The sequence below is a fragment of the Phaethon aethereus genome (assembly GCF_964289735.1).
Source record: "Phaethon aethereus genome assembly, chromosome: 29".
In the NCBI taxonomy this organism is placed as follows: Eukaryota; Metazoa; Chordata; class Aves; order Phaethontiformes; family Phaethontidae; genus Phaethon; species Phaethon aethereus.
The window spans coordinates 1,710,908-1,737,180 of NC_138605.1; the positions used below are offsets into that span (position 1 = coordinate 1,710,908).

The 26,273-nt window shown below is 50.7% G+C and overlaps 1 protein-coding gene across 2 annotated transcripts in view; it reads right to left on the reverse strand.

Annotated features, from left to right (window-relative positions):
- LOC309414462 (cyclic AMP-dependent transcription factor ATF-7) overlaps nucleotides 1-26,273 on the reverse strand; it is a gene marked incomplete at its 5' end in the record, with an annotated part of 43,310 nt that overhangs the window by 11,309 nt on the left and 5,728 nt on the right. For both annotated transcript variants that reach the window (XM_082011792.1, XM_082011791.1), the window contains 3 exons: nucleotides 563-697; nucleotides 3,331-3,449; nucleotides 6,576-6,672. In XM_082011792.1, coding sequence (XP_081867918.1) covers nucleotides 563-697; nucleotides 3,331-3,449; nucleotides 6,576-6,672 — 351 coding nt within the window. The remainder of the gene's footprint in view (nucleotides 1-562; nucleotides 698-3,330; nucleotides 3,450-6,575; nucleotides 6,673-26,273) is intronic.

Here is a 26,273-nt window from a genome sequence, read left to right on the forward strand (position 1 = left end):
CTTCCTTCTGACAGCTTAAAAGCAATTTGGTGAAAATTAAGGCACCTTCACCGCAGAAACTGAGGCATGGAGAGGAGCGACTTACCCAAAGCTACACCGATTTGATGTCAGTGCAGGGAACAGGGCACAGAAATTCCGACTCCTGCTGCCTGCAGCAGCCACTGGGAAATAATGCCCCTCTCCGAATTACCGCTCCTGCCCCAGCTAGCGTCTCTGGAGCGGGAAGTTATTCAGATGGAGACGGTGTCACCTGCACTAACCCGCTCCGAATCACCAGCCCGCCCAGACACAGGGAGCCGGCCTCGGAGAGGACGCGTTACTTGTTTGGCACTTTTGCTTTGCCAGAAAAGCATTCCCAGGGCGAACAGCAAGCCTTTCTGCGTTCGCCGAATCCACGGGGAGACCCAAGGGCAGCGAACGTGTATTTTAGCGCACAAGCTTCAAAACGAGGGGAACGTCACAAGCCCAAACCAGGCCTTGGCAGCCAAGTGGAGAAAAAGGTTGTTTTCATCCAGAGAAGGAGACGCCAACATCTCTGCAGGGCATGGTCAGGGAGACCCACCTTCTCCTTGTTCCGTGGCGACTGCGGGTTAGACGCAGGGCTGTCCGGCGGGGACGAGTCCACCTCCACCGGCTCTTCCTCCTTTATCTTGATGTCCGGCGTGGAGGGCAGAGACATGTCCAGGGCTCCGGCACTCTGCAGGAAAACCAGCCACGGATTGAAAGGACAATTAGCTCATATTGTTTGTGAAACATTCGGCTGCTCCCAGAGGAAGAGCTCCAGCTCTGAGCTCTTGCCAAATTATTATTATTTATTTGTACTGAAGTAGCATCTGGGAGCCTGAGGCGGAGAGCAGTGCCGCGCCGTGCCGGCCCCGTCCAAACAGAGACGGAGGCCTAGGAAAACGGTCTCTGCCCCAGATGGCACCATTTTGTGGTTTCTCAGTAACACACACACAATTCTTTCCATGGGTTAGGTTTTGAGTTGGGTTTTTTTTCATAAAAGGGTTCTGCTAAGGAGAACAGGTAACAAAGCCAAATGCCTGCGAGTTACAGAAGGCACTTTCATTCACAGACGAGCTGTAAAGCATTGTATAAATCAGCCTGAATTATTTTATTACCCGATTATCAAAAGCAAACAAAGAGCCATGCAAGTTATTAAATATCTATGAGCGCCCCATTAAAATAAAACCCAACCATATGCCTGAACCTGGCAACGTGCCACCGCCCTGGGTTCCAGCAGTGCCACGTGCCCCATTTTAACCGGCTAACGACTTGCTGGGGACAGGAAAAGGGCAGGGTGACAACAAGGCCGGGGACTAAGCTGAGCAGCCACCTCTCCCCTCCCCAGACCTGGAGAAAGAGAAGACCTGGGAAAAGATGGCGTACGGGAGCACCGGAGGAGCTCGCGCCGGAGCGAGACCCCGACTGCGGGATGCTGCATTCAGCTGGGCTCCGACAGACCTCGCAAATCACCCAGGCCCTCCCTCCGTCCGGGGCAGGAGAAACTCTCCCTAAATCAGTCCTGACGGCTGTTTGTCCAACCTGCTCTCCCTCCCTCCACAATCAATCCCAGCGTTTTCCTTCCCTCGCCCGACTGCTGACAGTTTGTTCCAGCGTCTAACCTAAACCTCCTCCTTTGCTGCGTTTTAAGTCCTCTCAAGGGAGGCAAAATTGCGGCAAGAGGGTAAATCCGGGCATCTACGGATGCTCTCGCTGCTCTCGAGCGGGGTGCGGCTCCAGCGGCTCCGCTCTGCGCCGACTGACGCTCGGGTATGTGCAGTAACCATTTACCTGCCCTCTTAAGCAGAGATGTTACACTGGGAATCACAAAAGAGAAGGGATTAACACGCAGGAAAGTTTCAAACCACTTAAAGTGCCTCCAGGGAAGCCCCTGCTGTGCCTATGTTTTTAATTAACATGCTGGTGTCGAGACCACCCTTGGAACTGGAGGACAAAACACAACAGCAGCAACTGGGCTCAATGCGGCCAAATGTTGAAAGCATCTCAGAAATGCAGCAGGCAGCACTGGCCAGGTTTCGGCGGGCGACAAGCCATCTGGGCCAGGGAGCTCGCCTGCGCAGAGATTTTCTAGGAGGGATAACGCTTTCCCTAACGCCTGAAACCACTCCAAGCTTCATGCCGCCTCGTTCGCCTGGCTGCCGGCGGAAATATGTAGACTGCAGTCATCCTAAAGCAAAAAAAGGAAAACAGCTAACAGCCTAAGGGTCCTTAGCTGCAGCTATTAGGTAGCACAGCCCAGGAGATGGGTGGTCTTACATATAAACCGACTGGCTAGACTGTGGGCTGCTCAACCATTTGTATGTGAAACCACAAACGAAAAAGCTACCTTCTCCCAGCGCTCGGGGTCTGGGCTGCACGAGAACAAAAGGCAGGGAATTCAGAGCATAAAATGCCACGCAGTCCCGACAAGGCCCTGCGGCATACCAATGAGAGAGATCAATTTATGCTTTAAAGAGCCCTGTTATTAGGAGAGCGGGTGAAAGACAGTTTTCAGTTTTAATTCTGAATTCCTCCGTTCCCCATCTCGGTGAAGATTTACGCGGCTGTGCTCCTGCAGTTTATTTCCGAGCAGCGCCGCTGACTGCGAGCGTATGTACATACATATATCAATTTAGTAAATGTATGTGCCAGTCTAAGAGCCCAATACGCATCTGCTGCCTCTCAGATCCTGGAAAGGGAGGGGAGAAAAGTCCTTAATTAGCTGCTATCTGACGAGATCCCGTTGTCCTTCAGACCTGTGCGCTCCCGAGGTTGGCAGGGGCAGCCTGAATCGATGGCACTTGCATATGAGGGAGCTCTTTGTTAGAAAAAGCCTCACTCCTCCATGGAGCCCCTCTCTCTATTTGCACATACCATAGCACCGACCAAATGCTAAAGGCACACGGCTGAGCAAGGTCTCTTCCCTGTCGGTTGCACCTTAAAGGCATCATCGTTAAGGATCCTGATCCCCAAGGAGGCTCTGGGTGATTTTTTTCTCAGATCCTGAGCACTTAAGAGACTCCTGCTCTTTTCCTGCATCTCCTTCCCAAGGTGCGAGGGATTTCGGGTACCGCTTTTTTTTTTTTTTTTTGAAGTGAAAAGCCAAAGGAATAATAAACCCTTAAAATCCGTTCTCACCACGCCTCGGATTGCAGGATAGCCAGCCAAAGTCACCCCAGTTAAAAAAATAAAGTCCCATTCAAGCCAGCATATTAAATCCGAGACCACACTTAGTTACCCTACAACATATGCCTTTCATCAGAACAGCACCGTCCCCCCTCCAGCCCCCAGCTCAGTTTTACGGCAACGGCGGCCTTTGCCTCTTGCCTTTTTCTCGTCATCCTCCGCAGCTTTCTTGAACTCGTGCTCAAAGGAGCTGGCCAGTTCGTTGAAGAGTCCCACTTCTTCGCAGTTCTTCAAGAACCGAGTTGGGGTCGGAGTCTGATCTGTTTGGGTTGTTACACCAAGCATCGGTCAAAGAGAGGCTAGAAAATTCATTTTAACCACTTTAGTCCTCCCTGCGGACCCCTAGCAAATGTGGCCTCTGTTTTGTGAAGGTCTGGGTGCTTTTCTGCTAAGGCACGCGTCGCGTTTGCAAAGCAAGTGACAATTCAGAAAGGGGAAAGTAACTCCTTGTTGGTTTTGTTTCTCTGGGAAATGCTGTTTAAAGAAAGAATCATTGCAGCGAGAGGCGTGCAGTGATTTCTGCGAAATTCCTGCCTGTGGGTCGTGTCCTGTCCCTCCCACCCCAGGGTTTTGCCTGTCCTCAGCTGAATTGCTGCTGCAAGGAAGGAAAGCAGCAGATCTTAAAAATACAGGGTGATGAGAGGCGAAACGGCTGATCGGAGCAGCTCCGCTGCTGATGTGGAATAGAGCTGGGCAGAGTCGCTTCCCTCCCTGTGCCGGCTCCGTACATTAATGCGCATCCTAGGACAGACGGCTACGTGGGAGTGCTAGTAATTACCACCACTGTCCAAAGCAATCCCTCCGGGGCCCGTTTTCCACCATATTAACATGTTGAGTCATGATCTCTCTGGCCATCACCCAGGCTATAAAGCAGAAAGAAATCTCCCCGCTCCCAGCGAGCCTCGTTTTTCTGCGTGACGTTAGGTCAGGAGTCCAGGTACTAGCGGGAGCCCGGCACGAGCACGTTACACTGAAAGAATCCATCTGGCAGAAAACCACATAGATTTTTAAGCACAAAGGGGATCCCTGGGACAATTTAGCCTGACCTCCTGCATAAAACATCGGCTGTTTGGCTTGGGTACTCCCCGTCCAAGTGCAGTAGCTGTGCTCGAGCTGAAGTGTCTACGGAAAACATCCCACTTGATTTCAAACCGGTCAGCGGTGGAGAGTCTCCCACAGCCTTCGGGGAGCGACTCTGGCGATTGCTTCGCCTTGCTGTCGCAGAACTACGCTTTATTTCCAGCCCGACTTCAAACCCTACCTATTGGTTTTGTTAATAAAGCAAAGGCCTCCTCTGAGCACGCTCTGGTTCCTCCCAAATCTCTCTTCATTAAACCAAGAAACTTTGTCAACTAAAGATCTCAGCAGGAGGCTGTTGCTCCAGTGCTTTAATGGCTCTCAGGGCTCTTTTCGGACCATTCCCCATTTAGCAATGTCCTTCCGAGCCGTGCACGCCAGCCCGGGGCCCAAATCTCCGGCAGAAGTTTTCACAATGCCGCAAAGCAAAGTCGTATAACCTCTCTTGTCCTACCCTTCTCCGGTTCGTACCTCCAGGAATTGCAGCAGCTCTTCCGCCCACGGCATCACCCCAGAAGCGCACGTTCCCATTTAAATAAGGCTCTCTGCTGCCAGCTATAACCGGCAGAGAGCGAACAATTCTTTACGACTCTCTTTAGCTTAACTGCAGAGTTACGGCAAGAGATGTACGCTGAATCCTCCTGCTCATTAACACACGGGCTGCTGCCCTGGACTCGGCACAAAGCAAGAGGGAGGGAGAGAACAAGAAAACCCAGAGACAAAATGGTGGCTTAAAAAAAATAAAAGGTCATTGGGAATGTAGGGCAATAACGCCCTAGATCTCACTGCTCAAAGCCAGCATGCTTTATAGCCCTGGCGAACGCCCCTGCAGCTCTATCTGCCATCAAGACCTCAGGCAGGGAAAGCCTGTGTGAAATAGGCTGGTCTTGCACTGACCACAGTGAAGGAAGTTTGGGTTTTTTGGTTTTTTTTTCCTTCGTGGTTTACCCCAGAGAAACGCACTGAGCGTCAGCCCAAGGGAGCTGGGAGAGGGGGCTAGACCCGCCCTCGCTGCTGTTCCTTGTGCTAAAACTGAAGTGTTTCGTCCCACCCACGGTTTTACCTGGGAGAGTTTGCGTGCACGAGGAGTATACACCTCTGGGAACTGCAGAGACGAGGACTTTTAATGCTGCATCCCTGATAGAGCAGATGGGACTTCGGCTGGAGATGGGACCGTACCCCATTTCTGCTCCCCCATCACCACCTGGCCAGTTTACACCCTGGGTTTATCAAGCAAAAGCTAACCCTCCCACTGTGAACTCTGTTTAGAAAGGGAGTGAACCGAAGGAAAAATGACCTTTAGGAATCTGAGGTTTCTTTTCAGCCCCTGCCCCAAATTCTTCACCATCAACTCCCATTAGCCTGATCCCATTTGAAATTAATTCTCCTTCTGGGAGCCTGTTTTGTCTCTGTGAGCCCTCCCCTGGGAGAAGCTTCCTGCCCTTCCAGCAAAGGCTGCGCAAGCTCTCTTACGATTCTACCCACAGCTGCAATTAACTCGAAAGCTTTAAGAAACCAACTGAATTGCTACTTCGTACTTCAACACTGAATTTGGGCTGGAGATGAACCCGGGAAAAGGTTGCAGCAGATGCTTCCTTTCCTCTTAGGAACTCTCAAGGCTTCAGAAAGCATTTTCTCCTCTCTTCTTTTTCTCAGCAACAGCCTTTTCATCCAGTGGTAACACAAACCTCAGGCCCTTTTAAGAAGCCCAAAAGAAAGGGGACTGACAAGGCAGGAGATTATCTGTAAGCAGCAATGATCTGCTGCCAGACAACAATATACGGGGGGTTTTTTTTTTCCCCCCCAATCTTATAAAGGCTGCATTGACCGTGCGCTGCCAGAGCGCCTCATTTGGGCTCTGCAAACGCACTCTCGGCAGTAGCCGGTGCGCTCGATGGTGTTTTAATTTATTAACTGCGAGCCTAAAAGCTCAAGAAAACTGACACCTGGGCTGAGGAGAGGAAGCTGGGTTTGTCAGATTTTGTTCATCGTCCTCAAAGCACATGCAGAAACGTGAAAGACCTTTTGTCCATAAATCTTCCAGTCTTAATAAAAAGGGTGAGAGTTACCCCCCCCCCAAAAAAACCCCAAGCCCCCACAAAACCTGATACTACTATAAAAAAAAGAAAAAAAATAGAAACTTGGAAGCCTCTGGCTTTCCTTTCCTCCTGATTAAATGCAGATCACAAGAGCTTTTTATGGGAGGTAGAGACGTTTTTCAGTGCATCTGGTCCCCGGTATTAATCTTGCAGTCATGCTATATTAATGTGCACCATTTTCAGCGCTGGCCTGGATTGAACGCCACATACCTGCTATGATGACTGAGTCAGTTCGAGCAGGGCCGAATTTCAATGTCATCTCATGCTTGTGTTTATGAACCGCCAGGTGGTCCTCGTTTGTAAACCTCTGAAACGAAACAATTTAGAAAATCATGAATAAATGCATTTTGCGTTTTACGGGTACATCCTGCAGCAGGGTGGGGGGAAGAAAGCCGCCCGGAGAGCAACCGTAACGCGATCGCTGCCGAGCGTTAAGCAAAACCAGAGCGGGACAGATTGTTTGAGAAGCGGCGTGTGAACGCATCGCTCAAAATGAAAAAGCCATTACGTGAGGTTTCTGGGGAACGGGGGACGAATATTTTTAATAATCCCTTTTTTGAAGCGGCGGGGCCACGCGGCGGCTGCAACCGATCCAGGCAACGCAAATCCGCCCCGCGCGGCGAGATGCGCCGCTTTATTGCTGGCTAATGGAGGGATGAATTAGGCGCTATTAGGGGTCAGGCAACTTTTTTTGGATGGCGTGCGACAGAGCTGGCACCCGCCCGGCCGTTCAGGCCGTGGCTTTATGGAGCAGGACGGAGGCGGCTGCCCGACGTCCCTGCCCGCGGCTCTCTGCGGCGGCGCGGAGCAGCCCGAAGCACGGCCACCGTCGAACCGGGGTGGGGAGGGGAACCCCCCCCTCCCCGTTTCCCGTGCCGTAAAGACGCCGTCTGACATTCCACCTGCGGGAGAATTGCCGGATAAAAACCCACCCGCGACGGCTTTAGGGACGCGCTGGGCGGGGGAGCTCGCGCCCACCCTTCGCCGAAACCCAGACAAAAGGGCAGCATCGCCCGCCGCGGCGGCAGCTCTTTCTAGAAACGACAAGCCCGATGCTGCGCGGCTCCTGGATGGCATAAAAATCCCGCAGGCACGGCCTGCGCCGTGCCCTCAGCCTCCCCGTTTGTCGCAGTCTCGCCTCTCCTAATAGACTGCGACAAACGGGGAGGCTGAGGGCACGGCGCAGGCCGTGCTGCGGGATTTTTATGCATCCAGGAGCCGCGCAGCATCGGGCTTGTCGTTTCTAGAAAGAGCTGCCGCCGCGGCGGTGAAGAATTTCTGCCCTTTTCCCCTTCCTTTTTCCCCTCTTTCCTCCCTCTCCACCAAACCAACCAACCCAAAGCCACCTGTTTCTGAGACTTAGCTCAAGCGTGACCCCCCCGGTTCGCTAGCTCTTTCCGATGCTTATTTACGACTCGATTTTTTTTTTTAATCGAGCAAAGCTGCGTTTTCCAGGCTGGAAGCCACCGCGGCGCCTTCCCGGGAGCCGTTAGCGGAGACAAGGCGCAGCACCGCCGAGACAACGGGCGCATCCGCACGCGTCCCATCCATCTTCCCCTTCGGTGCAATAACAAGTGTATTATGCAAAGCGTCCTTCAAACACGTCGTATCGGAAGGTGCTTTTGACGGCGACGCGTAACTGGGGCTCAAATTAAAAGGAATTAGAGCTGGCGAGTCTTAACACGCTTGCGAAGAGAAAACCAAAGAGGTTTTTGCCCGCGTAACTCCGGGCACGCACGCTCCGGCTTTCCCAGCCACCGCTCCCCGATCTGGTCCGTAACTAAACCCTAAATAAAATTTTTCAACCGTTTTGCTAAAAAGACACGCGTTCCGGGTTTCTTTCCTCCCCGCAGCTTCCGAAACCCTCAGCTCTGCTCCAGCCCAAACGTGACTCATTTCTAAACAGCGTTGCGAATCTCGGCGACGCCAAAACGCCACCGAACAAAGGAGAAGCGAGCGACCCGCCGCCGTTTTCCGAGGGGAACAAAATTTGCGGCATCGTTTCATGTCGCACCATAAAGCGCTCGTGGAAGGGGGGACCGGGGAGAAAGGGTGGGCACCGGCACTTTGTCATGTTTCTGGCCCAAAACCACCTCGGTTTTTAACGTACTCGGCTGCCAACTCCGCTCGCCCCTTGCGATGCGGTGACGAGCCGTTAGCGGAGGAAAATAGGTGGGTTACGGTAAGCGGAGAAAAATAAATCAGGTTTTTTGTGAGGAACAGCCGGTTTCAGACGAATATTTAGCAGGCAGGCGGCAGCGGCTTCTCCAAACACTAAACATGCAGAGACCAGGAAAAAAAGGACAAAAAAGAAAATTCCCAATTCTCCGAGTCGGTTTTATGCCGGGCAGAGAAATAAGAGATTTTTAGGTCAATGAGGGAAGCAGCAAGAGGATGAGGTAGAAAATGGGGTCACAATTCTTTCCCCGCCATGCTCTCCCCACCAGCCCCAACTCCACGAGGGGCATGTTTCAGCCTGGCCTCGGTACCTCTGAATTTATTTTAATCTTTCATTTTGCTCCATTGCAGGATTTTTTTTTACTTTTTTTTTTTTCCTAGGGCACTTTTCCTGCTTTTGGTGTGCGTTACAGCTCTATTTAACATCTTTATGTGGTCTCACTAGCTTGGGAGCTCTCTCTTTCTCTGCACAGAAATGCTCACAGACACAATATATCTTTCTACATACATTTCCAAACGCCGAAACCTAGAGGCTGAGTCTGGCACTTCAGTTCTAAATCATGTCATTTTACACAGAGAAGAAAGCAGGGGGGGAGAAAGGGGGAAGAGTAAGGGGGGGGGGGTAAAAAAAAAAAAAAAAAATCGAATGAGTTAAAGCCACAGCACTGGCTTTAATATTTAATCTCCTTCCATCAGCTGCTGACATATAGCAGTGTTATTCCAGCCTGCTATTTTGCGGGTGTCTGAATTAAAAAGAAGATGTAGACTGTAAACTCTGTGGGGCGAGGGACAGGCGCGGGAACAACGCCGCTGCCTCCGCGCCGCAAATCGGCCCCGAAAGCGGCAGCGACCCTTCACGCCGCAACGGCAAAGGGCTGCATAAAAGACAAGTTTAAACACCACGCGCAGCCCCGATTTCTGCTTTTCTCCCCCCATGTGATGGCTCTGCGGCTGCCTTCAGTGCAGGGGATGGAGAGCACGGGTGGCGTTTGGGGCTTGGGTAAACGCAGGGCTGGGTTTATTTACCCCAGAGACTGTAACAGCTTTTTGGAGAAAACAGATTTGAGGCAGACTAAGGCTGGCCAGTCCGCATTCTTTACTCAACACGCTGTGACAGCTCGATGAAAAAATGTGCTCATTTAAAAATCTTTATTTAATAGGACACAATACTTCCAGCTGGACCAATGCGCCATCTCCATTACAGCAAGAGCCAGAGAATAAATGCAGTAGGCTGAAGCCTGGATCTTTAGTCAGGAGGAGGATTTTCCATCGGTTTAAATAAGCACAACATGAAGAACAGGGGGTTGCTCAGGGTTTTTTCCTTGCTTTTGTAAAGCCTACAACGGCGTTTGATGCAAAAGGAGGGTCGGTGAGCACCAAACCCATCGCATCTAACCCTCCGGCTGTGCAGGAGCCCAGGCGCTCGCTGGCTCTCCCGGCAGCTCCAGCGCACAATTGCATGGCTATTTTTTAACCTTGACAGTAATTTTCAGAGAACATAAACACCGGCTGCGCACCGAGCCGATCGCCTGGCCAAAATTCAGTTTTAATATAGACCAAGTGGAGGCTGCAACAGCACAAACTGTTCCACGGGCACACGCTTGTAAAAAGGAGACTTTACCTTGCCGAAAGCACAAGCCCTGGTACCGTCTCACCAGACCTGAAAGGGGTGAGGAGCCAAACCTCTCTCCATCAAGCTCATCACACGGCTGAATTAATAAATTGTCATTAGGACAGGGAAGCAGAAATGCTGCTCCATCCCCAACTCTAGCACGGTGGTGTGTTGCTCTGCCCACAGATACCATGGTACTGCCGTGACATGGTGGAAACACCAGGATACCACGGGAAACAAAAGAAAATAGCACATGCCTTGCAACTGCAGCTGCTGCAGGTAAATGTCGGCACTACGGGCTCCAGCGTGGATAAGCTGAGCTCAAAGTCACTGACTTTCAAAGAAGCCACAACAGGTTTGACTTCCAAAGTCCCTCTGGTTGCTGTGCTAACCTACAGCGAGCAACCACGGTGCCATCAGCCCAGGACGAGGGGGCTGGGGGATGTCCTGGGGTCTGCCTTGCTCTCCTGGCACCACCTCGGGCGAGGGGCACCTACCTCCTCCATTTGGGGACCTCTCGTTGGGCAGGATACCCATGTGAGCCGGGAGACAGCGGTGTGCGGAGCGCAAGGCCGACCCCTCGGCGCGATGCTGGACCTCCCGCACGCATCCCAGCCCAGCCAGCGGCCGACACAACACATCTTCCCCGCGCTTCCCGGCTGCAGCAGCCCCGCTGCCTACGCCCCATCCATACATCTCGCCGTGACAGGGCTCAGATGGATTTCTAGCCGTGTGGCAGGCTGGATAGATATTCCCCATTCACTCGGCACAACTGCGGAGGTAACTAATGCAGGGTCACGGATGCCCCCGAGGGCTGGGTGCCCAAAGGTTAGCTGTTATGGCTGTGAGTGATGTGACCCCCCAGTTCTTGCGTAGATCTGGGCTCCATCTCACCCATTTCCCATCTGAACAATGACAACGATAATTCCCTCCCTTGCAGAGAGGCTGTAAGGATTAATTCGCTAATGTGCATAAAGTGCCCAGATACTGGAGTGATTCATAGATTTTAAAGGCCGGGGGGACCATTACAATTATCTGCCCAGGACCACGTGAATCCCCAGATGGGCCCATTTCCATAGGAAAGGAGGTGTCACGAGACGACGAGGAGATAACACCGCAAAGACTTGTTGGTTTGAAAGAACGCAACAATAGCATGGCCAAGTTGTCTTGTTTTTACACTTACGAGAGGCGACACGCAAAGATTTCGGACCCGTTTCCTCTTGGAGGGTTCCCCGTAAGGCAGTGCTCACCGGGCCAGGTTTCAGAAGAGCTCGGAGCCCAGTTGCTCCCACTGGAAAGCTCATGGCTACGTTTTTGAAAGCCAAGGCACTGAGTCCGTGCAGCTCGAAGGCGGCCGCAGCAGCTACGGTGACCGAGCGCTTCTGGAAAGCTGGTTTCAGTGGCAGCATCCTTCCGCTAGAGGAGGGAAGAGACAGCACCTCCGCGAGCCTGAACGAGGATAAATGAGAAGAAGAGTGAAGGTTTACGAGGGATCAGCTCAAGAACAAAAAAAACAGCTCATGTATTGCACGTATAGCTATTCAATGAGAGCTCTGCCGCTCCTGCCCGAGCACAAAGCCTTTTGCAGGAGGGGGAGCGGCCGCTCGGCGGGCTGCGAGCGCAGCGCGGGCTTTATACCGACAACGCCCCTGAGCCAAGGTCATTTCACCCCAGCCCGCGCGGAGGGGAGAAACAAAAACCCGAAAGAGGGGCGAGAGGTAATCTCCACGGCCACGTCAGCCAGGGGATGGCAGCTCAGCGTCGGCTTCAGGGCTTTGCTTTGTCGCTGCCACAGCAGGGCCGCTTCTTGCATCGCGGCAGGACGCGCGTCTGCAAAACGTCCGGGCATTAAGTGCCCGGTGCCCTTCCCAAATCGGAGGCAGCAGGCAAAGCTTATTTCTGCTCACTCAGGTCCTGTGAAAATCAGAAAGGCCACAGCCAGCTCGATCACCTCAGGAGCAGGTTTGGATGCATTTTGTGCAATGCCCCCCCCGCAGCTCCCCACTGCCCCACTAAAACTGCACTGCGATTAAGCCTTGAAATGTTATTTTTGGCTCAGGCAACTCCAGGGACCCATGTGGCTATGCCTTTTACTTTAAAAATCTGCTTACATCCTGCACTGTGATTAATTCACGTTCCTTCCCTTGTTTAAAAAAAAAAAAAAAAAAAAAAAAAAAGAGAGAAAGAATAAGAATACTAACCAGAAACTTCAGCCTGTTCACAGGCTGCATTCAGTGCTGCTGTTAGGAAGCCACGTCCAAACAGCCAAAAAGTCCTTTAACAAGCACTTCGTTTGGGATGAACATTGTGCAAACCACAAAAATTTGCCTTTTTTCCTTTTATTTGCTTAGAGAGCGCCATTTGCCTTCAGATTTTGTTTTTCTGAGGGATTGCGTTTTGTTTTCAAGCTAGTTATCGCAGATCGGCGCTGCCCAGCAGCATCCTCTGCGGCATATAATCTGTCCTCCAAATGCAGCCAGTTCCACGTCAGGCTTCTCCCACCTCCAGCAAGCCGAGGGAGAGCAGCAGCAAGATTAAGATGCCAACGTGTGACACGGGAGGCTTCACTTTCCCCGAGATCAGCACCTGGGAGGTGACAGACAAAACTACGTTTTTTATAAGGCAGCGACGACCAGGCCAGAGAGAGCAGATTTTTATGGGCAGTTCAGTATTCGGCTCCTACCAAATCACTGGCAATTAGTGCCCAGATAGTCAGGTTGCTCCACAAACTTTAAATAAAGAGTTAACCAGGTTCTGGAGCCCGTCCCATCCTGTTCCTCCTTGGCCAGAAGGGCAGAGCATTTAACTCTGAGTAGGTAAATAATTTAATTTACATTTCTATAGCTTCACTTATCCCAGAGGACTTCTCATACACATGCCCCTCCACTGAAATGCAGGTGTTTCAGCAGGGGGGAAGGCAGAAACCATCTGGTCTACAGCACACCACGTAGCGGTGAGGAGGGAACATTCGGCCAAGGACGTACGGGGCAAACTCTTTAATAAACTCTGTATTCAACTTTTTTTTTTTTTTTAATAAAGTTTCATATGGTAGACACAGCCTCTCCTTCATCCCCAGCGCACCCGGGTTGAGCATCAGCACATCTGGGTGCAGACAGAAAGAACTGCCAACCCGCTTGGCTAGGAAGGCATTCATCCCGGCGGGATTTAACCTGGGTTGGACACCGGGTGCTATAGCTATCAAATCCAACCCTCCAGCTTCTGAGGAATTGCTCTGCAGGACACCAAAAGACCACAAACCAACCTTTTCAAAAAAGGGCAGGTGGTTTCTGGAGCCCCTGGGAGGAAAGCAGCCCCTTGGTTTGCCTGAAGTACACCCGGTCCCACAGACAAGGAGCCCTCAGTGCCTCACAGGCACAGCTCCTCCGGGACAGCCGCTGGAATTACAGCCCAGACCCCGTGATGCAAAACCCTGGGAAGATCAGGCTCCTAGATCTCCAGTGGGTCTACACCCACAGGATTTTCTAAGACACTGATACCCTCCTCCTCTGCTCGAGGGGGATGGACACCTCGAGGAGTCAGTCCGCTCCTCCCAAGCTTTCTGTCCGCAGGTGTCGGCTGCTCCATCCCGTCGGCAGCACATCCCTGCAGCCAGACGCAGGCAAGCGATGCGGGGACCTGCCCGCAGTCGCCCAAAGCCTGCGCCGCTCGGCTAGAACCTGGAAATGCAATAATTATTTACTTCCACACGGTGGAGCATTTTTAGCCTTGTTTCGATAAAAGTGAAGGTTATTAAAATACATGTATTAATTACCGCTGCCACATAACTTAAGAGGAGAGGCACAGCGGTAATTAACGGAGGTGAGCGAGGGGGTGGAGTTGCAGAGCGTCAGCGACTCCACAGCTTGCGCCTATGGATACGCGCCTGCCCCACGGGAACCCCCAGATAGCTCCAGTGTGGATGTGAATCATTATTACGTCCTCGGCTCGAATCCCAGCAGCACCACAGGTTTTCAGTGTGACCTTGGGCAAGCCATCAATTCTTCTCCTACCTACCAGACAGAGCAAATAAAAAGGGAAAAGGCACCATACTTCACGAGGGCGTTAGGAGAGGAAGCCGACCGCGCATGCAAGTACCAGGAGCCATGCGAGAAGCACTGCAGGGGGAAAAAAAAAAAAAAAATATTAACAAAGGCAATTACAGCTGTGTTTCCCTAACCGTATTTCAAGCGCGGGCGCTTGGTGATTCATTAGGAGCTCGGCATCTCTTCCCGTCACAAGCGCTGGGGAATAGGGACCAAGGAAAACGGACAGAGGCACAGCAGAGGGCAGGGAGCTCGGGCTAAGTGAAATTCCTGCCCTGCCCTACCGCAGCGAGCTGCTTGGGCTGAGCGGTTTAGGAAGTTATGTGGCATTGAGGGAGGAAAAGGGTGAATTACGTAGCTGTGCTGTTGTGTTATTTGTGGGGCCCTGCCCTTGCGCAACGTGGAGACAGAATCGTGAACCCTTGGTACTGGTGGTAGAGAAAAAAGGGTAAAAAAAGAACAAAAAAATCCCCCCCAAAGACTTCAGATCTACCACAGAAACCCAATCTGGGCTCCTGCCTTCCCCTGCAAGCCTCTGCTGTTTACCAAATGAGTCACCCTTCCTGCCTTGAACGCTCGGCAGCTCCTGAATGAATAATCTGGGAGCAAAGACTCTTTCTCGGCAAACAAACAGCATCGGCAGCAAGCTCCGCGCGACGCATGCATGCGAGAGATAATTTATAGAGTGAAAAGAAAAGAATAACAGGAAACTCCTTCTCTGCATACCCCGAGAAACAAGAACGTATGTGTAAAAATAATTAAATCCGAACTGGACTCGATTAATTTGTCTACAGGGCTGAGGATTTGTGCCTCGAGAGGCTGCACGGGGATCTTAAAAAGTCTCTGGACGGCGGCCAAGCCCGTCAATACCGCACGGGCGAGGAGAGGCTTTGGCAGCAGGTGCCGGAGCACACGCAGCTCCGGCAGCGCCGCGGTACAAGCCACTCCAGCTTTCCTGCTCCCCGCCAAACCATACATCGCAGCCGAGCGCTCAGCCTTATCGGAAACGGGGTGACAACGGGGAGTCTTACAGCCTACGCGTCCCTGCAGCTGGCGGGGACGCTGCGAAGCTCCCCCGGCACAGCAGCGCTAGCGGCACCGGCAAGGCGAGCTTAAAAATGGTTTGAGGGAGCAGGACGGAGCCAAAACCAGGACTTGGATGTCTCCCCCTCGGCCCTTGAGATACCCGACGCAGTTGCGTGGGCGCAAGGGTCTGCGGTTGGGTCCTTGAGCAGCACAGACTGCAGGGAACTGCCGTGCCCACGCGCGGGACGGTGGTTATCTCCCTTTCCGTACTTACCCTCGGAAGAGCGCAAAAGAAAGCTGCGCTGGGAAAGCGGGATTCCGGAGCCTCTGCTCCCAACAGCCAGTCCCTCAACTCCAATCCAACCCGCTTACGGTCATTTCCAAAGCAAATCCTCAAGGGCTGAGGGAGCGGAGGTTAAATTTGGTCTCATCCGAGAGGTTGTCCTCTCGGAAGATGCCTTGCACCAGGCTAACCCGACCCGCTCCACTGCACTATTGTTTCAGGGCTACGAGAAAGCCGATCCTAAAAAAAAAGTTAGCTCCAATGGAAAAAAGCGCTCATTGTGCCAGTATGTTGCAGCTTGAAAAAGTCGACGTGACTCAGCCTTGACCTTTGAACAACACTACAATTAGAAGGAGGATGCCATGGTCCCCATTCAGTTTTTTAATGCACTGGAAGGTTGATTTCCTTCAATTCATTTGCAATATTGGGTATGCGCCCACCCATTCATGGTGTGCAAGCCTCTCCTTACGGGCTTAATTGCCTGAAAAAAGGGTGTTTTTTTTTTTCCTGTGGATCTGAGCTAGGACCTCTCATGGGAAAGCTCCAACAGCAACAGTTTGGAGAGGGCACCATGTTAAATGAAGACAGAATTCAAGCGGCTTAGAGGCTTGGGGGTTTTTTCCGCCTTTAACGCCGGCATTTGCTAGTCAGAGGGAACAAGCTATAAGGAAATGTAGACCCACATAATAACCGGAGGTGCGTGGGCACGACTTAAATACATCAGGAGGGCAATTACTGAGGGTGGTAGATGGGGTATCATCAAGTGGAGATGGACAAAATACAGGAGGCAAATTGAGATTTATGGATCCTTGGCCACCTTGAGAAGCGGCTGAGGCGTTTTGCAAATGAGCCATAGAAATAAGAAGGGTCCGGCTCCCTTTGTCTACACCGAGAGGCACGAGCGCTCTGCGGAAGCTCAGCAGAGATCGCTTCGTCCAGCTCCGGTTTCCACAGACGTCCCAGTGCAAGACGTGAAATGAGAGACCGAGGAATTCACCGAACCCCTGCAGCCACTGCCGTCAGGCCAGGGCCGGTCCTGCCCTCGCATCCCGTCCATCCATCCGTTCTCATGGAGCTCCCAGATCTTATTGGAGGGCACGATTCCCTCCGTGACTAACCTATTCTGTAGCTCCCTTCATCCTCTTTATTCCGAAGAGCCCTTAAAGCACAAAGAGCTTTCCGGCACTGATCCCGCCAACACCAGGCGTGAAAACTCATCCTTTCTTTGTGCCTCTCCACACCTTTCTCCCAGAGATTTTGGCCAACCTGGAGAGCCTCTTCTCTCTTTTTCTGCTCCTGCTTTCCAGACATGGACGCAAAACTATGTCCCGTATTTTATAAAGGACCGTGATAAGTCATCAAATGTCAGTGCACCATGGTAATTATGCATTTAAAAGGAGATAGGCAGCAGCAGGAAAAAAAATTCCGGGCGTTAGACTATTTTTACCTCTTGGAAGAGCCACCTGTTTTATCGTAACAGGTAGATTTATGGGCATATTAACGCGGCGCTGCTGCTCCCACCCTGATGAGGTTCTCAGTGACCCTCTTCTTTCTCAAGATTTATGATTTCTCAGAGCAGACTATTGCAGAAGGGTCTAACTCCAAGCTCTTTGCCTGACTCCATCCTATACCCAGAGTGCCGGCATCTCCATCTCCCGCACCGAGGATCCAGATTTCCCCCCGCCCCAAAATCATCTGCAATCATTATGCAACTGCACCGTCTTTCAAAGGGTGCCAAGTTTTCCCCAGCAAGTGAGGTCAGGCTTACGGGGAAGCAAGTCTCCTTGCTCTGCTCACATCCGTTTCCAAACACCTCGCAATGCCTGCCATTACAGGAGCTCACGACGGGGAGGTTTCGGCTGTCTACACAACAGGATTACGTTTGAGGAGCGCATTAGCACGCTCCCAGCTCCCCGGTGCTTCTCTGTGGATTTAGTGACCCGGCAAAATCCGCAGCAAAAGCCTTTCTGCCTCTGAAGTGGGCTCCCCAGCTGCAATTCACACCAGCCCAGGGCTCTCGCTCGCTTCTAATTGCCTCCTTAGCCACTCCTGGCTAATGGTAAACCCTTTTAACATTACTTTCCACCTGCAGCCCTTAATAAAAATTAAGTGGATAAACTCTTAAGTGCAAGAAAAATCAGTCGAGATAGAGCCAAGCATAACGCAAGTAGCTTTCCCATAAGCTTTTCCCCACGTCGTTTGATCTACAGCCCTCCTCCCCAGCCCCGTCTGTGCTCCCAGCCTCGCAAGCAGAGATTACCCCCGCTGAGGTGCCAACTGGGTGATGATTCAGCGATGTAGAAATATACAGCTGAGGTCACCAAAATCGCTTTACTCGCATCCTTAGGGTCTTAACAATTTTTCCGCCTACATTATGGGCTGCAGATAATAAAATTTCGCATGCAGTCAGAGCAAAATGCATTTAAATTTTCTTCTAAAGCTTACAAACGTTTCAGGTTTATAGCAAACATCACACAAGCCTCTTAAAAGGGAGACAAGCTAACACGGCAATCGCCAATTGTTTTTAATACCTAAAATGTGCGCAGGAAACACCTCCCCCAGCCACAGAAACAAAAGCTTGGATTAACGCCCCAGCGAGTAGGTGAATTAGTCGATTTTACAAGTGCAGAAGCCAGAATTAGGATGCCGATAGCGATGCTGTACGACGAAGAGCTCGCACCTGTACCTTCAGCACTGCAAGTATCTGGTAACACATCGCACAGCGGCTTTGCAGATGTCTGGGGTAGCAGAAGCAGTGAGGAAGGCAGAAGCCTCCCAACAAAAAAAGGCAAAGAAAAGAGCCAGCAAGATACACACAAGCAAGACATCAGTGGAATGATCTGCTCCTTACTTTTAAGTCTAGCTTGGACTGCTTAAAATCCAGTCCTTTGAATATTTATTCTTATAAATGAGCTTTTTTGAGACTGAACCACTCGCCTCCCCGTCTGAAGCCCCCACTAAGGGGGTTTAAGCAGATGAACGTGGCAGGTGATGCTTCGAATTCCTGTCAATTATTCTAGTGACAATAAAACCCTCCCCGTCTATCCCCCAAAATAAACCCCGCTTCTCCGCCTAAAAGCGGCGACTGACACAGCTACGCAAGACACATTTACCGTTTATAAATAACCTGAAGAATTTAAGAAGCTGAAAATCTTTAACTGCCCCAAAGACAGACTGATTCAACATTTTGCAAGAACTTCATTTTATGAAATGGTTTAATTTAGCAGGCTTTACTGCTGAGATTAATTTATAGCTTGTTTTGCACGGCTGCAAAACTCTCCCACCCCGTCCCCTATACACAGACAATTCTTTATTGTCTAGATGTTTACTCTCAGGGGGAATTTTAGGACTTTAATGTTTTTATTGTTTTAATCCAGCATATAAAAAAATTATTTGAGCAAAACAGCTGGTACAAGTGCTTGGAAAGTGGTGGTGCATTTTCTCAGCCTGCATCATTAAGCAGGTGTTAAATAAACACGACGCCACGCTCCTCCCGAGATTTACCACGGCAGGAGATTTGCAGGGGATCTTTTAAGAACGGCAGGGATGTTACCGAGCTGACAGCTAACTGCACGGACCTTTGCTTTCCTGCCAACACACCCAAGACCTCCTTTAGCCTAAACTCCTCCAGACAGTACCACTAACCCAGGGAAGGGCTGAACCGTGGCCAAGAAAAAAATCCCCATTTGCTACCTTCTGCAGACAAAGGGGATTTCTGCAGATCGGCCACGTGCCCTCTTCTTTAAGCACAGGGAAGAAAAAGCCCAAAAGGTACTTTTTTTTCTTTCCGACACGCACGCACCAGCCCTTTGTGCGGCTACAGCATCGCAAGCCCCCAGCGGCGGGATAACGCAGTGTTTGCCCAGCATATCCACTAGTCCTTTACAAATCTCACATTTCCTCCTGTGTCAAAATTGCTAATAGAAATCAATGTATTTATTGTGAGCTTCTACACCTCAACCCAAGAACTGACTCTTAAGGAAGGTTCTCATGCAAAGCAGCATCCACCGAGGGCAGAGAAATGTTAGCCAAAAACCCCCTAAAGCTTAAAAAAAAGCGTGACTAGAAATCACTTCTATGAATAGCTCTGCTTTCATTCTCAGATCTCACATGAAATCTCTAGGAAGGACCCGAGATATCACAGCTTAAAGTTTTTTTTTTCCACCCTGCTCCCCAGCAATGAGATGCTGGGGGGGTTTTCTCCCCACCAAGTGCGTAAGGACGCGGCATCTCCCGCTCGCCCGTGCTCCGGCATCACCGCTACCGCCACGGCCAGGGAGAGCCGCATCGACCGCCCGACGTGCTGCTCTGCGCCAGCCGCCGCGCCGGCCCCGCTGCCGCAGAGGGGCGGAGCGGCCTCCGCCATCCAACAATGCCCGGCTCCAGCCCGATGAGCATCCTTGAGAGAAAAAGAGAGGATTTTAGCTGCCTTTCCGATTTCCAAGAGCCATCTCTAGCTGCCTCCGTGTGTCTTTGCAAAGCTCAGTTGTGTCTTTCTGGGATTAGAGAACTGAACAGGGGAAGCAGGCTCACGAAAAAGAAAAATCCCCGAGTTATTTAGATATTGAAATAAAACAAGGTCACGGGCTTGTTCGTTATGAATAACTCCATGCAGGGTCTAAGGAGCCAAAGGAAAACATGCCTGTCTTTCCCCTTGCCACCCAAAGCAGCCCCCTCAGCATCATTTTTGCTGGGGAAGGAGATGGAAGTCCCAGGCAGTCTTTTTTTGTCCTCAAGCGACAGCTTGGCTGGATTTTATGCAAGAAGTTTACAGAAAATCCTGCAAACTCACGCACCTTTTTGAAAATGCAACGTATCCGTGATGGCACGATAAGGAGGCCATTGTCAAAGCTATGTGCTGCATCCGTGCTTGGGGAATAAGTTATCTGTTGACGCAGTAACACACAAAGCATAATTTTCTCAGAGATTAGCAGACAGGTAGCAAGTGAGGCTTTGAACAACAACAAAAAAAGCCCACAAAACCGAACAGCCTCGTCTTCAAGAGACTGTTTTTAGCATAAGGAAATACTTTACTGGCTGAGAAAAAACCCAGAGCTCAAAGAGGCAGGAAAAATTCATTACTGAGTGTTAAGGCAGGCTTTGATGGTACCTTATGACGATCTCCCTCCCGTTTCCTAACCAACCCTCCTCCCTCTAAAACCTCCAAAGCCAGTGCCCAATTTCTCGTTTGCTTTACGAGGGATGGCAGCTGCCATACAGCACGGATGAAAAACAGGTTTTGCAGTTCTTAAGATAAGATCACTTGAGGTTAAACTCACAAGCCATGGTCAACATGGCAACACTCGCATTCGGCTGCAAGAGCATGCAGCCACCGGCAGCTTTTCGCTCCTATTAAGCTCAAGACCACAAGTAAGCTTTTAGATCAGTCTAATTTCAAGTTAATAAAAGAGCCTGGCTCAATTTACGGCTTCGTGCTAGCAGCACACGCAGTTTGCATTTTTGATATAGAGCAAGAGCTTTAGGTAAGGACTGGGCTGAGGTTATTTCGTTCAAAGCAGAAAATCCATGGTTGTGAAACTCCCTTAAATCAAAAAGGAGAAGCAGCCGTTCCCTGCAAGCGCACGGCCATGTTCCTTTGTGGGTATTTTTGCAGCCCTGATCATGTTCCCAAGAAAGGGGAAAGCCTCCCTCCTCGTTCCCCCCGCTGCAGAAAGTGGAAACTGGGAACGACGAGGATACGGCTCAGCAAAAAAAAAAACCAACAAAAAAAAACCCCAAAACAAACCAAACCAAACCAAACAAACCCAAAACCAAAAAAACCCACCCAAACTCACAACGAAACAGAAATTTAAATTATTAGAAACCTGGCAGCATCTGAGAAACTCCCGACCTGGCTCGATGGGCTTCGGTGGCCTGCGAGCGGCACGACTAACTGGTGCGAGACGTGCACGGGGGCTCTCCCAGACCCCCTGAAAGGGGAGGCGAGGATGGCGATGCCCTCTCCGAAATAGCAAGCCCCAACTAAAGCGCACGTATCAACAGATACCCTGCCAAAACCTGCGGCCCCAGGCGCCGTGCAGAGGCCGCTTTTCAAGGGGATGCTCTCCTGTGTTCACGTCCAGAGCAACGAACGCTGCTGACCTTCCCTCCTGCCGCCCTCAAGTACGTGGCATCAAACAGCCCCCATAAAGGGGGACCAGTAGCCAGGATACGTTCATATTCATATAAATATATATGTAGATACACCTATATGACCGGGAGCATAGTCCCTATTATATAGGAACATATCCTGGGCGTGCACTCGCTCTCTCTCTCTCTCTCTCTATATTTATTTGCTGAGTCTGCAAGTCACCCATGGAAAAGCAGATGGCTTAACAGCCCAGCTTTCCCTAGAAATAAGGCTCGACGCCCTGCAGCGCTACTCAGCGCCCTTCCTTTGAAACCAGGAAGGTTAAACGAAGTTTTAAGCGGCTCGGAAGAAAAGCGTGCCGCTGCCTCCCAGCTCTCAGCCCCCTCCTCGCTGGCAGGAGGGGCTCCCTTCGCCCGGGAACGCACCTTCCCCAGCGCCGCGGCTCAGCGGCGGGCGCGTTGCTGATGTGATTTGTGACCGGTTGAAGAATCCTTTGGGACAAGAGGTGCTCCAAAAGGGCAATTAGATCCATTACTGGCTATTCTATTGCCACATGAAATAGGTTTACCAGTTGCGTGCCGCCTCATATACTCCATTTTTACGCCAAAATGAACAAGTATGCTAATGAAGCGATTGGAGAGCGTGCCTGATACGGCGGCGGCGGACGACGAGCCGACGCTTTGCAGCACGGCTCATCCTCCGATAGCGTTTTCTTTGACAGGACCTGCATTAAAGCTGGCTTCTGCATATTTTAAGGCGTTATTAGGTATTCTGCAGCCTCGGCGCAGCATCTCTAAGACGATAGAGGGGAAAACCAGGCAGCTATTTCTTCAAATCCAGAGGTGCTATTTCTTCATTTTAATTGCTGCAGCGGCCCCCAATATGGCTAAGAAATCCTAATGAGGGCTTATTTGAGAACAGGCTTTCACCAGAACAGAAATGTAAAAGCTACTGCCAAACCCCTCTGTATCTCCAGCGCAGGAAGCCAAAGTCACAGCCCAGACGTTTCTGAGAAAATCCGAACTAGAAAGAAACTAAGATGAGTTGAAGTTACTCATCTCCTCCACGTACACGTTAAATGGATTTGTGCTAATAAGTAATTACTTCACACCAAAAAAACCCCACAGATCGACTGCAGCAACCAGATCTGGGAGGTTTCTAGCGAAAGATGCAGCAGAGCCTTATCGAGCGCATCCACTGCGGCTTCCAGAGACCTTTTGCCAGTCAAATTCTCGCGCTGCGTGCACAGTACACACAGGAGGAGGACGCTGCAACGGCCGAAAATACACATAACAGTTTCTGGGTAAATTTTGCTTCAACACCTGCCCTTTAAAACAGCCCCCTCCCAAAATGACTCTAGGCATGGATTTCCCAGCTTGTGGCTGTCCCTGCGTGGGAGGGAAAAGCTGCTTTTACACACCCAGCCCTTCACACGTGGCTGCAGAAGGGAGAGCAACTCCTGTGGCTCCCATGAGGGAGGGGAGGAAGAGCAAGCAACGGCGTATGCACGTACAGGCGTGCTTGTAGCACTGCAGAGTTTCATCTACAAACGTTCCCCATTTCCAGGTTACATCGCTTTCCGCCTAGCGTCGTCTTCAGAGGTAGTCTTTAAAACAAAAAACAAAAAAAACCCCAAAAAAACACCCTATACAAAACATATCACCCCAACAGATCATGGCGAAGCTCTCCCGGGTCTCTGCACCCTGCTGTCAGCATCCCCGATAACAAAGGGTGTCCTGTGGAGGTGTTCAGCAGCAGGGCTACAGCCGGGAAGCTTATTCACCTGCCGAAGGAGCGCCGAGAGCAAGGAAGCCAGCAGGAGAACGGAGAGGACGCCATGGAGTGACCGTGACTCTGACAGCGCTGGTTCCACTTGCAAGCCAGTACAGGAACCGGGTGTTGCAACGATCCCTGCATCCGCGGCACTGCAGCAACCACCCCGGGGTTATTTTTAAACAGCGGCATTTCACGTGGGAAGGGGAGACAGGGTGGGGGAGAAAGGCAGCAAAATAGAGGAATTGGCAAGTCCAGGAAAAGGGGCCGGGATGAAAACCAAGCCCGGCGCTGGGTGGGGTGCGACAGCTGCACAGCACCATCCTGCCCCGCGGCACGAAGCCATTGCCCGGCACCTCGGGGAGGTCGCAGCCCGGAGCTGCGACAGCAAACACACCCCTGCGGGAGCGGGGAGAAGCAAAGCCCCGGCGGAAGAAAAGCCTCTTCTTTCCCCCGCAAGGACGGCTCTCCGAGCTGCCGCTCTGCAGCGCGAGGGGCTTCCAGATTCATCACGGCCAGACGGGCTGCTCGGTCCCCGGCTTTCCAAAGTGCCCTGAAAGGCTGTCAGTGTGTGCTGAGCACACCAAAGCAGCCATCAGGCTAACAGCACAACTCCTAATTAATACCTAATCAGCCAGAGGGGATGCAAACGTGTTTTCCTGCAAAGAATGAACCACCGGCGTTTCGCGTTATTAAAAGTTGAGTCTTTGGCAGAGGCTTAGGCAGCGCTTTCTTCCCAGAGCCGCAGGATTTGTGCGGAGGTCCAGCGAGTCCTTTGGCATCCAGGCTCTTATTTAGAAAAAGGGAATTTGGAAAGCTGTCCAGACCCATCTCCATTTGACAGACAAGTGTCCGTGTGGGTTCAGCACCGCACCCGTGCTTCAAATGCAAAGCAGAGCTGGCCTTCTCAGAACTGGCAATGAATCCCAGCCATAGGAATGATGAAGATTTTAACTTACAGGAAATGCTGCTATTAAATAATATTTAAGTCTTAATTATATTTTAAAACAGCCATTTTATAAAAAAAGAAGTTCTATTATAGTGCTTTTGTAGTTAAAGGTCTGTCAACATTTCCATTTTAAACCTTCATTTCTAGGGGGTTTATAATTTGGTCATAAAAATTCATTCTAGACTGGAACTTGGCATACAGGGGCTCAGCCTAGGAGCAATATTTTTTATTATCCAATTTGGTTTAAATTGGTTTGGCCGTTTTTAAGTTATAGGAGTGTAAAAAATAAACGTTTACTGGTTTCAGATGCCTTCTCAAGCTTATTATTATTCAAAATTAGCTTTCTCCTCCCCACCTCCAAAAATACCTTCCGCAAGAGGTGGGAGAGATCATTTTACTCTGCTGACAATACATGAGTTACTATTCAAATTAATTCACTACTTTTGATGCTAACAACCTGAAGAGTTACTATAACCAACCAGTACTTTTACGCAGACCCATTACATACTGGAAACGCTTGGAGATTTGTGTAGCATCTGCCATTTTGTGCTTGATGTACAGGTACTGCAGCTGTAAAGGCCTTAATTTGAAATAAATAATTAACTCTGGAAACCTGCATTCCTGTAAAATAATAGAAGACCTTTAACCAAGATGTTTCTCTGTAGAATTTTATTTCAGCTGTGGCAGCTTCAAATAAAAAGCTGCAGATGTGAAGCAAGCAGGCGTATACAGCTAGGAATTCCTCACCACAGAGCTTCAGATGTTTCCTTCAATTTAAAAAACAGAAAAGAAACTCTAGTTTATGGCTTAGCTCTTCAAATCACTTGGGTGCAGTAGGGACACAACACATACGTGACTTTGCATGCTAACTACAGACAAGGGGTATCTGTGCCCAAGCATAACAAAAAGCTCGGAGAAGGATTTTATCCTCGCTCCATCATTAACATCCACAATTTTTCATTTTAATATTTGGCCGGTACAGGGGGGAGTCAGCCGCAGCTCGAGCCTTTTGGGCACGCAGGGGAAGTCTTTATACCGCCCGTAGGGCTTGCAGGTGGAGGGGAACAGCTTCCCGTGTGATCCAGCCCTTTGCTTCGGTCCCCCGGTGACATGCGGCACCCAGCCCCACAGCATCGTGGTGTCCGGGGCACGTGGGGTGCCCCGGAGCCGAGACCTGATGTCGATCGTGTCACGTAACCCTGGAAGGGGCTGTTTCAAGTCCTGCTCTCGGCTTGCCACTCTCACCAGCCCTATCCAGCTTTGGCAATCGGCGTTATCCACCCTGCTCCACAGAAGCCATTCTCCCGATTAATAAGGCTCAGATTTCCAAAGACATAACGGCTCCTACCTCATTAAACCAGTGGGTGTTGGGAGCCTGAACTCTTTAGGAAAAACACCCTGTGCCTGTGTCCAAGTCCAGTCCCACTCAGTTCCCGTGCCAGGACAGTAACAATTTCTACTGGAGGACAGGGTGTCATTAACTCTGCTTAATAACCATTTAAATTCCTGTTTGCTCTAACAGCAGGTAGCCAATTGGGCTGAAGTTTCTCAAAGATTCGATTTTAACTCTCTGAATTTCTCAGGCAGCTTGTCTGGCTTCCCTTCATAAGCTTCAGGAACAAAGTCTCAAGAGGCAGACCCTAAGGAGGCTGTTAAATCAACACACAAGTATTTCTTTCTGTACATGCTTATATTCAAACCGAACACACTCACGTCCTGCACACACGTGGTCCTGGCCAGGGCTGGCAGTAAGCTCCAGAGACAGCCCTTTGGATTTTCTCATGAGTAAAGGTGGCTCCCGGCAGCTTCGAGACAGGGAATATTCTCTTACCTTTTGCTTTAGCCCGTAACTGGGAGGAGAGGAGGAGGGTAACAGAGCAAACCTTTCACATTATAGCAAAAGAAAGATGCTTTGTTGTAAAGCAAATGGGCATGGACACTTTCTTCCTCTCA